The following is a 12,230-nucleotide window of genomic DNA, read 5'->3' as shown; positions in this document are numbered from 1 at the left end:
CGCCTGTCTAGTTCGAATACAATCTATGTTGGGCTCACATAGAGGCTCAATTCCCATCTCCTTATAGTTTTTTCTTGTAAAGACCATATTGCTCAATTGCCAAGTATCTGTCTCTTTAAATTCCAGTTCACTATGCCTTTACGCTGCAAATGCAGCTAACCTCGGTAAGGTATACATCTACTATTTGTAGCTAATTTATAGTTCATAATTCATAGTTCGTGGTAATGACAATAGCTTACTTACTTAATGAGGGTCTCTTTAACAGGCATGGAATACTGAGACAAGCTGGTCAGTGTAGAAGGAAACAAAGAAACACTGTGATAGATAAAGCCATTCTTCGAAAGCAGTTTGGTGCAACTCTGAATGACGCCAGGCCGAAACAAGGAAAGCAGATATCAACAAGGCGCTATCATAAAGAAAACAATCTTCCAAGGTCAGTAGTCGCCTCAAGTAAATATAGAGTTGTCATAGGACTCTTCAGCAGTAGGAAAATATAGGTGCTTGGTCTTAAAATAAGGGTCCTTGAGAGATAAAGTGCGGAGCTCCAGACTAAGCGTCCTTCTAGCTCGCCATCTTAGATCTTTCCCCACTAGAAATGACAATAATGCTGGGAAAAACAGGAGGGAGTAGAAAAAGAGGAAGACCAAACAAGAGATGGATTGATTCCACAAAGGAAGCCACAGGCCTGAACTTACAAGATCTGAACAGGGTAGTTTATAACACATGCTATTGGAGGTCGCTGATTCATAGGGTCGCCATAAGTCATAATTGACTTGAAGGCACATAACAACAACAACAAGGCTTGAAAGAAAAGCACAGCTCCATTAATTTCAGAATGGTTTGAAAAAATCTGGGACATAATTATGACTAGATTAATGCATTACAAAAGACCAAGTAAACAGAATAATGGCCTTTATTTATTACATCTGGAACAATACATTTCAGGATAATATTCATCCATTCAATGCATTTGCTCAGTTATAAAAATGTATAACTCTGTGTGTGAAATACATATTAAATAAATAAATAAATGGCAAATGCCTCCCTTCTTTGTTGATACTGTATAAACAACAAAAATCATAGCAAACAGCTGCTGAATGAGAAAAATTCAGAATGAACATGGGGTAAATTAACATTCCCAACAAGCATGTTTCCTGTCTTGTTCTTATCCTGCATTTCTCAGATTAAAAATCTGCCTGTTCTTCCATATACCAATATTTGTATCTTTAACACCACTGAAGTTAGTCAAAAATTAATGAACAGAAGTCAGATGATCCTGTAACACTGAGGAAGCCATTTCCCATCTTATGCTTACTGAATCACAAAAGCAGTTGTGATGGAAACAAAATGTGGAGCAGCTGCACACGACGGAGGAAAACTGCAAGAAAAGAAACAGTGGTATGTACAATTGGAAGAGCACAGGAACAGCAGCTAACCAACTGACAGTGAGGCTCAAGGGACCATTTGGTTCACCAGATGCATCAATCCAGCTCTCCAAAAGTGTGTCTTTCTACACACCCTCTCTACAGGACTTAAGAAACTACAACATCTATACTATGTGTTATGCTATACAAAACCATCCATTCCCCCCACGACCTTTTTCTTACACACATAAGCAGGCGATGCATGGTCAGCAAAGAGTGATACAGAAAGACATTGGTCACTTTAATAACTGAAGAGAATCTTAACTGATCACTGTTTTACACATGCGCAAGGGGATATGCACATTGCTGAGTTACACAACCACCTGCTTAGGCTCTTGGAACCTCCCACTCCTTTACACAAAACAAAACAATATACTAAATACTAAATATACTAAATTGGGTGTGTGAATGTGCTGGGAGCAGAAATGGAGTGAAGTGGTACAGAAAGCTCTCAGTCAAGAAGTTGAAAAGTTGAAACACCCCCCGACTTCCCCAAAGAGCAGCCTTGGTTTCTCTCTGTCACCACAAAGCAGTAAGCAGGTGCAAGCCCTGAGCCGAAACACAAACAGTTGTGGGAAATCTTGTATATTAAGGTCTTCAAAAGATTTTTAAAAGTTAGAAGTGCTAACGTATCATAGAATAGTAGAGGTCTATAAGGCCATCGAGTCCAACCCCTGCTCAATGCAGGAATCCAAATTAAAGCATGCCCAATAGGTGCTTGTCCAGCTGCCTCTGGAATGCCTCCAGTGTTGGAGAGCTCACCACCTCCCTAGTAATTGGTTCCATTGTTGTACTGCTCTAATAGTTAGGAAGTTTTTCCTGATGTTCAGCCGAAATCTGGCTTCCTATAACTTGAACCCATTATTCTGTGCCCTGCACTCTGGGACGATTGAGAGGAGATCCTGGCCCTCTTCTATGTGACAGCCTTTCGAGTACTTGAAGAGTGCTATCATATCTCCCCTCAGTCTTCTCTTCTCCAGGCTAAACACGCCCAGTTCTTTCAGTCCCCTGATCACCTCACTGCCCTCCTCTGAGCCCATTCCAGTTTGCCTGCATCCTTCTTGAAGTGTGATATCCAGAACCGGACACAGTCCTCAAGATAGGGCCTAACCAGGGCCGAATAGAAGGGAACTAGTACTTCAATTGATTTGGAAACTGTGCATCTGTTAATGCAGCTTAAAATAGCATTTGCCTTTCTTGAAGCCACATTGCAATGTTGACTCATATTCAACTTGTGATCAACAACAATCCCAATATCCTTCTCGTATATAGTATTGCTGAGCTAAATACTCCCCACCTTATAACTGTGCACTTGGTTTCTTTTTCCTAGGTTCAGAACTTTACACTTATTCCTGTTAAATTTCATTCTGTTGTTTTAAGTCCAATGTACCAGCCGATCAAGATCACTTTGAATTTTGTTTCTGTCTTCCAGGGTATTAGCCATCCCTCCCAATTTTGTATCATCTGCAAATTTGATAAGCGTACCCTGCACCTCCTCATCCAAGACATTAATGAAAATATTGAAGAGCATCGGACCCAGGACTGAGCCCTGCAGTACTTTCCTTACCTCCTTGTTCTATGAAATAATAAATAAATAAATATCAGTAACAAATATCCATTGAAACATGAAAGATGGAGGCCAACCTTTCTGTGCTTGGAGATCTGAGGGAGACATGATCCACTTGGAATACCTTTTAACAAGACCAGAAAAGTGATCCAGTGCTGAGCTGGCATTGCAGATCAGCTTGTTACCATGTGTTCTCAGCCACATGCAAACATGTACATATAACCATGTACTCAGCTGGCATATCACATGTAACGAGATCTTCAGCTCAGAGTCAGAATTACATTATGTACTAGTATATTAGGAAATGGATATGCAGACAACAGGCCAGATCTTAAAAATCAAAGAAATGGCAATTAATGGCAATTAATATGCAGATTGTTGCAGTACAATAAAGAAGATTGGTTAAGCAAACAACATTCAAATAGGACCAACAGCTCAGTTACCAGTTACAGGTGGCACATTGTGAGGTGGGAAGACCCATCTACCAAACAGGGAGAAACTGGATCACTGAGAGTCATCCCTACTTGGTATAAGAGGGGAATTAGAGAAGTATGTGCTGCTTGTAGCAGCATGGCAGCCAAACTTAGAAACAGACGGAAGTAGAAAGAGCAGAGATGAAAAAGGAAAGTCAGTGACACCCCAATGTTACCTCTCCCCAACCAGTAGAAGGAGGCAGGCAGGGGCTAAAATCGGAGCACCTTGCCCTTGACACGAGACTGGCTTCCCCCAGGCACCTGGTTGGCCACTGTGAGAACAGGATGCTGGACTAGATGGGCCACTGGCCTGATCCAGCAGGCTCTTCTTATGTTCTTATGTTCTTATGAAAAGTTCTCACGGTCCACTGCAATGGGGAGCTGCGGCCTTGCAGGTTCCTGAAACCAGTAAGACCCACATTTAACTAGCTCGCTAATGAGAATACCATGGTGAACGTTATTAAAAGCTTTACGGAAGTCGAGCTATATTATGTCCATAGCATCCCCACAATCTACCAGGGAGGTTACCAGATAAAAAAATGAGATAAGATTAGCCTGAAAGGATTTGTTCTTGATAAATCCATGTTGACTTCTAGTAATCACTGCATGGTTTTCAAGGTGCTTACAGATTTAGGGCCCAATAGTTGGGGGAATCTTTTCCTCTGTCTTTCATCCCACCCTACCCCCAAATTGCACAAAGTTCCCAGTCATTTGTAATCATTTATACTTAAACTACCCAAGTAATTTCTCCTTTCTGGAATATTTCCTCATGGAAGATTATTTCAAAACCTTCCTGGGCAGAACTCCCCTTTCAAGTTCCTAAAATTTAATTCTGTATCCCTGTAATTTAAAAACGGGAATGCTTTTCAAATACAGTACCGAATGCAAATACTGAATGATCAACTCCAATCTTGCACTAAATAGCAGAGCAACAGACAGGAAGGCATTGCTCACCACCAGTCCTAAACATCTTGAAATAGGCAAGGAGCCACACAGTGGAAGAGGTGTCGCCTATCACCTATCATATTTCCACCTCCTTTGCCCCATCAAACTAGATTCCCTGGACTGTCCATCCCAGCCAATCTCTTCTCGCCAACCTCCAGTGTTCACCAAGGCCTAAACAGGGATGGTCTGCTTTGGAACAGGGGTGAGGAAACTTTTTAGAGGGCCACATTTCCTTCTGGGCAACCTTCTGAGGGCCATATGGCAGTGGTGGGAGGGGCCAGAGGCAAAAGGGAGCAGAGCAACAAATTAAGTTTTACCTTTTTATAGTAAGCTGGTTTCTACTCAGACTCAGACATTCTATCCTCCATCCATCCAGTTGAAGGAGACATTCCAGACAGGCAAAATTACTAAAGAAGGGTGCAAAGGAGGGTTGAGGAGCAGGAGGTGTAGCTTGGAGAGGGACCTCCAGATCTGAACTTACTAGATATGAACAGGGTGGTTCATTACAAATGCTCTTGGAGGTCACTGATTCATAGGGGCGTCATAAGTCGTAATCGACTTGCAGGCACATAACAATCAGGGACATTGACTAGGGAAAATGGAAGCCAATGCTGCTGATCTACAGATCTAGTTCATCTACATAACACATGCCACATAGTGCCATATTTGGTTAGAAATACAAATCAAGGGATGCTTTTAAATGTCTACTTCACAAATATCCCAGAGATTTTCTTGAAAATGTTCCTCAAGAAAGTATGACAAATAATCAAAAACCTTGAAGTCAGTTTTGGAAAACATTATGAAATCCCCACCCCCTTGACCTATTAAATGAGATTTACAACAACTAGCAAGTAGTTTTTCAGTGAAGCGTGCAAAGCCCTATGAATTTTTTGCACACTGCAAATGACTGTGACAGAAGCTGAAAAGGAGTTTCAACAAGCTAGCACTCATTAAAAACTGCAGGTGATCTCCTATGGGGATGAAGGGTTAAACCACCTTGCTTTTTTGTCTGTCAAGTGTAAACATGCAAGAAACCAGGATTTTGGAGAGATAAATGATGATTTTGCAGTGAACCCCCTCCACAAAAATAACGCTTTAAAGTGAATTAGTCTACTTGTAAAACCTTTGCAACCATGTTGGACCATCAGAATAAAAAAAGATCAAAATATCAACAGGATAATAGGTTTATGAAGACCAATTAAGAGGTTACAAAATAGTCAGCAATCTTTGTAGATTGGATGCTATGTAAAACAAAAATAGCAAAAAATGTGTTTGGGAGCATGGTAAAAAAGCCATGATGTGAGCCATGTGTAAATTCAGAAATGTAGAAAATGTAATTTCATACTTAAAATAAAATCTTTTCTTTCATGCCTCACGAGACTGTACTATGGGATTGTAGTATGTGTGTGAGCCTGGGGAGAGGGAGGGAGAGAAGTGACATGTTTGTACTGGACCCCATAAATGATAGTTGGACCCTAACCTTAATATACAGGAACTTCCACAACTCAGGCTATGTGCACACTGGTCATTCCAAAAGCAGTGAGGTCATTTTGTCTGACTGCAGTTTGAAACATATTTGCCCAATGTTGGACACACTGTCATGAGTTCCGTGGGCTGGTAATGGAGAGATGAGGAGGAAGAACAGACAGACTTGGACCAATGGGAAGGCGACAGTGATACGCCTCCGGACATGGGTGACCTTGAAGGCTCCCGCATTTCTGACAGTGATAGCTCCACCCCTACAGCTCCAGTTACTACCAGAGGTACTGCCCAATCAGGACGTTACCTCTCCCCCTTCCTCGCTCCCCCTGCTGCCACTGCTGAGCCCCTCCTGAGGGGGATGCTGCGGAGGGGGTCTAGCCACCCTCACCTCAGACATGTAAGCTGTGGTGCCAGCAATCTCAACAAGCTTCACTATCCCTCTGAGGAGAGGCACTCATCTGCGCACACACTCTCCACAGTGACACTCAGCCCACACAAGTAGGGTGCCTGCCCATCCTTACTTAAGGTCGGTAAGGAGGTGTGTCCAGTTGCTGCGACATCTAAGTGCAGTGTAGTTGTGCCTTGTTATTCCTAGTAATGATACTGAATCCTGTGTAACCTGTAAGCTGATTCATGAAGCGTTCTGAACTGAAAACATTCTATTAAACTACAAAAGAAAAGCACACCTCTGCATTCGTGTCTGACTTCAGTGGGTTCGGGCAGGACACACATCTCCTTTCTCCACTGCTGATGTCATACCGTTTAGGACCATCCAAACCAAAGCACTCAGCCAATCACTGTCTCTGCCTGAGCCGACAGCAAAGCATTTCCATTGGACACACCTCGCAATGGCAACAGGTATGATGGCCAATCAGTTTCGAAGTCTGTGTAAAGCTGACTTCAAGGTAAAACGCACTGGATCTCCAATTTCCCAGGTTTTGAAATGGGATGGAATTTGACTAACGTTGTGTGCCCTTGGTTTCAGAAAACAGACAAATCCACTGAAAACCAGAACAACCACAAATGCTTCTCCAGCCTCAACCTCATGCTTTGTCTTTAAGAACAGCAACAATCACATAAAGAAGTTATGGAAGACTGTAGTGGAGGAACAAAAGACTAGTATGATGCTATACAAACACCTTTTAATGAAAGTTTGTAAGCATGCGTACTTCCTCCCTCAGGACACTGCTACCTCAGTTCTTGATCCTTGTAGGAGGACTGAACGCAGAAGAGAAACAGAAATGTTTACATAGAAGGGTTGTTGTGGGAGTTTACTATTCTTATTTCCTATCAATCAGAGCCAACTCTGGTTTACCGAAATCTTGATGCCACAGGAATGGAGCAAACAAACACTGATCAAGAAGTAGCCAAATTTCCATGAGAAAATACAATGTGTTTTGTAACACTCCAATCTAATTACAAAATAAATAAGCATAATTGCAAGAATATTTTAGAGTCAGCACTGAGCCAGATATACACACAAAGCCATCCTCTCCTGCCAAAGAAGTGTTGCCCGTCCTCCCAGAAGAAGAGTTTTTATGAAGCATAGTAGTGATGCAGCAGGGGTGGCTAGCATGTGGCCCTTCAGATGTTGGATTCCAACTCCCATCAGCCCTCTACAGCATTGCCAATAATCAGGGATGATGTGAGGTGTAGCCCAACACCATCTGGTGGGCCAGAGGTTAGCCACCGCTGTTGCAGAATAGCCACTGTACAGTACTTTGAAACATTACCTCATGCATGGATGGTGTTAAGGGTATGATTTGTTTGCCAATATCAAACTACAGATTTTTTTTTACTTTGGGCCTAATGGAAATTGATGAGTTGGGCATGGATCTGAAAAATATAGCTTCAAGTGTGATAGGTGGATTGATTTAAATCATGGTGATTTAAATCACCAAGAGAAATCCTTGTTTTAAATTAAGTTTGTCACTTATAGTCCTTACATATTTCTTAAACGATGATGCAAATCTGATTACTAAAACATGTTAATTTACAACTCAATATAGCACTTTACAAGCAGAGTAGACTTTGTGTAATTGTTTAGATAACCTGAGTTCTATTAATTTAGGAAATAGTACATACTATTGCCAATGTCAAGCTGCAGATGCAGCAGCTGTGTGTTACGAATGGTAAGAACTAAATCACAAACACGATAGCACTTGTATTCTATTAAACTAAATCTTAAATGTTACATAAAAGTTACATAAATGTTTTAACATTGAAATTGCAGCAGTCTTCTGAGGTGCCAGCTGCTGGCTGTCCTTAAACTCTTGTTTTTAATTTCCAAATTTTATTAACTCTTAACAGACAAGTAATCACAGTACCAAACATGCTTTGTCCTTAAAATATCTACAACTACATTTCATCTTCCCCACTCCCACTGTTATTTTTATTCATAGACTGAAAAAGAAATACAGCTTCTCCTGTTTTTTCAAGTCCTGCTTTTTCGCCCAGGAAAGGAATTTCTTCAAAATATTCCCAGACGGGGTCTCTCTTATGCCCAGAAGCCATGACAGTTCTTCTGTGGCAAAAGTGGGGGGGAATACAGGAACTGAAACTGTTTGTACTATCATATAATCATAGAATAGTAGAGTTGGAAGAAGCCTATAAGGCCAACAAGTCCAACCCCTGCTCAATGCAGGAATCCAAATTAAAGCATTCCCGACAGATGGCTGTCCAGCTGCCTCTTGAATGCCTCCAGTGTCGGACAGCCCACTACCTCTCTAGGTAATTGGTTCCATTGTCGCATGGCTCTAACACTTAGGAAGTTTTTTCTGATGTTAAGTCGAAATCTGGCTTCCTGCAACTTGAGCCCATTATTCCGTGTCCTGCACTCTGGGACGATCGAGAAGAGATCCCAGCCTTCCTGTGTGTGACAACCTTTCAAGCACTTGAAGAGTGCTATCATATCTCCCCTTAATCTTCTCTTCCTAAGGCTACACATGCCCAGTTCTTTCAGTCTCTCCTCATAGGGCTTTGTTTCCAGTCCCCTGATCACCCTTGTTGCCCTCCTCTGAACCTGTTCCAGTTTGTCTGCATCCTTCTTGAAGTGCAGCGACCAGCACTGGACCCACTACTCAAGATGAGGCCTAACCGGTGTGGAATAGAGGGGAACTAATACTTCACATGTTTTGGAAACTATACTTCTGTTAATGCAACCTAATAGAGCATTTGCCTTTTTTGCAGCCACATCACACTGTTGGCTCATATTCAGCTTGTGATCAACAACGATTCCAAGATCCTTCTCACATGTCATATTGCTGAGCCAAGTATCCCCCATCTTATAACTGTGCAGGTGGTTTCTTTTTCCTATGTGTAGAACTTTGCATTTATCCCTGTTGAATTTCATTCTGTTGTTTTCAGCCCAATGCTCCAGCCTATCAAGGTCCCTTTGAATTTTGTTTCTGTCTTCCACGGTATTAGCTATGCCCCCCAATTTTGTATCATCTGCAAATCTGATAAGCATGCTCTGTACCTCCTCATCCAAGTCGTTAACAAAAATGTTGAAGAGCACTGGGCCCAGGACAGAGACCTGTGGTACCCCACTTGTTACTTCTGTCCAGTTTGAGAAGGAACAATTGATAAGCACTCTTTGAGTATGGTTCTGGAGCCAACTGTGGATCCACTTGATAGTTGTTCCATCCAGCCCACATTTAGCTAGCTTGCTAATCAGAATATCATGGGGCACTTTGTCAAAAGCTTTGCTGAAGTTGAGATATATTATGTCCACAGCATTCCCAGAGTCTAAAAGGGAGGTTACCCAATCAAAAAACGAGATAAGATTAGTTTGGCAGGATTTGTTCTTCATAAATCCATGTTGGCTCCCAGTAATCACTGCATAGTTCTCAAGGTGCTTACAGATTGATTGCTTTATCATCTGCTCCAGAGTTTGTCCAGGGATTGATGTTAGGCTGACTGGTCTTGTAGTTCCCTGTTCCTTCTTTTTGCCCTTTTTGGAGATAGGGACAACATTAGCTCTCCTCCAGTCATCCGGCACTTCACCATGATTTTGCAAAGAGACAGTGGTTCTGAGAGTTCTTCAGCCAGTTCCGTCAATAGTCTAGGATGCAGTTTATCGGGCCCTGCCAATTTGAACTCGTTGAAAGTGATTAGGTATTTCTTGACCGTTTGTCTATCAATCTCAAGCTCCAATCCTGCCCCTTCCACTTCGTGTTTCCCGGGAGGGTCAGAGACCCTTTTTTGGTAGAAGACTGAGCCAAAGTAGGAATTGAGGACTTCTGCCTTTTCTTTGTCATCTGTTATCATGTCTTCCCTTTTTTCTTTCCAGTTCTTTCCACTGTTCCTTTCTACTCTGCCTCCGGTTGTCCTTTTCTACATTCATAGAATCATAGAATAGTAGAGTTGGAAGGGGTCTATAAGGCCATCAGCTCACAGAACTGCTATTATTTCTGTCCTAATTTCCTTTGTCTCATGTGGCCCAGCTGTACCATCGCATATGCTCAGAACAATCCCATTCCCATCCAGCCTTTATTATTATTATTATTATTATTATTATTATTATTATTATTATTATTATTATTATTATTATTATTTATTAGACTTATATACCGCCCGACTAGCAATAGCTCTCTGGGCAGTGAACACAAAGAATACAATAAAATACACAATATAATACAATAAGAACATATAAAATAACAATAATCTAAAATCGATACAACAAATATGAAAATCAGGTTAATTTAAATCAAAATGCTTTGGAAAAGAGGAAGGTTTTAACCTGGCGCCGAAAGGATATCAGTGTTGGCGCCAGGCGCACCTCCTCACAGAAACTGTTCCACAGTTCGGGGGCCACCACTGAGAAGACCCTAGATCTTGTCACCACCCTCCGGGCCTCTCTATGAGTCGGAACCCGGAGGAGGGCCTTCGTAGCAGAACGTAGTGTACGGGCCGGTTCGTATCGGGAGAGGCATTCCAACAGGTATCGTGGTCCCATGCCGTATAAGGCTTTATAGGTTACACTTTGAATCTGGCCCGGAAGCATATTGGTAGCCAGTGCAAGCGAGCCAGAACAGGTGTTATGTGCTCGGACCGCTTGGTCCTTGTTAACAATCTGGCAGCCGCATTTTGCACTAGCTGTAGCTTCCGAACTGTCTTCAAAGGCAGCCCTACGTAGAGCGCATTGCAGTAATCCAAACGCGAGGTTACCAGAGCATGTACTACTGATGTGAGGTCCTCCTTTGTGTTTTCATGTGTAACTTTAGCTAGAGAAACAGGAACTAAAAGTCCAGAACTTCCAAGAAGCAAGCCATTGTAGTTAGGCTGGGCAGATCCATTTTCATGAGATGAAAAACTGACATGAATGCCCATGTTTGTAAGTCAAGGTGTGTATGCGTGTGATAGCGCCATTAATTCATTTTTATGAGACTAAGTGTATGTTTAGCATTTTTGTTATAAAATTGACTGGAATGCGAGAGAAATTTACTATTTTATTAAATTTTTTTTTTTAAAATCAATTTAAATTTAAAAATCTGATTTTTTTTAAAAAAAGCACTGGTTTTTATCCACCCTGACCTTTGCCATTGACTCATTATGAGGCCTTGAGCAAGTCAACCTAATTAGTCCATATTATGCAGCCCCCAAATTTTGTTCATTATGAAATCAAGATGATTTGTCCTGTCTGCATGAAATTTAGAATGATGAGTCTACCTGCTGAATTATATAATTAGGCCAAATTTCATAAAAATTAAACAAAAATGGTTGCGTTGCAGTAGTTTAATAGCTTGCTGATTACAGAGATCCCACTGCTTGGACCTTACCGCCCAAAGCTTACTTTCAGTAACTCAATTTACTTATGATTAAACATTAACAATATTTATAACCCACCATTCCAGTAAGGTGCATTATCATTTACCAGTTTAGATTATGTCAAAAAAGTCAAGGATATAGCACAGGTTTACCCTTCAATGGTTTGGTGAAAGTCCTATGTGTATTTCTGAAGGTTTCAAGATCCCCATGTTAAATGCAAAGTCAAATACTTGCAACTGTGCCCCACACGCAAGGTAGGAATTCTGTGGTCAGAAAGAAGAAAGGGAAGAGTTGGGAACTGCAGCACGTGTCTGACTGACAAGTGGACTCTTCTTGGACAGGACCTTATCCCCAAAGGCAAAATGGTAATTACTGGTCCAAGCAGCCCTTCATAAAGAGGGCGTGTGAGATGTGCTACTGTTGTGTGCCTGTTATTTGTGTATATGGAAGAATGCTGCTGCTGCTGCATGTGTGTATTTCTGTGTCTCCATTAGGGAGAGGGAAAAGTTGTGCATACTGAAATGTAGCTCTTCTCTTCTCCTTTAAAGTGACATGTTTCTCACATCATAA

The 12,230-nt window shown here is 41.6% G+C and overlaps 1 protein-coding gene across 3 annotated transcripts in view; it reads right to left on the bottom strand.

Moving 5' to 3' along the window:
* The window catches only part of NOS1AP (nitric oxide synthase 1 adaptor protein), a 105,744-nt gene that overhangs the window by 79,234 nt on the left and 14,280 nt on the right, over positions 1-12,230 (bottom strand). For 2 of the 3 annotated variants that reach the window (XM_061584699.1, XM_061584692.1), the window contains exon 2: positions 1,316-1,378. The exons of the other annotated variant lie outside the window; for it this stretch is intronic. In XM_061584699.1, the coding sequence (XP_061440683.1) occupies positions 1,316-1,378 (63 nt within the window). The remainder of the gene's footprint in view (positions 1-1,315; positions 1,379-12,230) is intronic. 3 annotated transcript variants of the gene reach the window in all.

Source organism: Rhineura floridana, chromosome 1, assembly GCF_030035675.1.
Source record: "Rhineura floridana isolate rRhiFlo1 chromosome 1, rRhiFlo1.hap2, whole genome shotgun sequence".
Classification (NCBI taxonomy): Eukaryota; Metazoa; Chordata; class Lepidosauria; order Squamata; family Rhineuridae; genus Rhineura; species Rhineura floridana.
The sequence above is the reverse complement of the archived record's forward strand: the minus strand, read 5'-3'. Positions and strand labels throughout refer to the sequence as shown.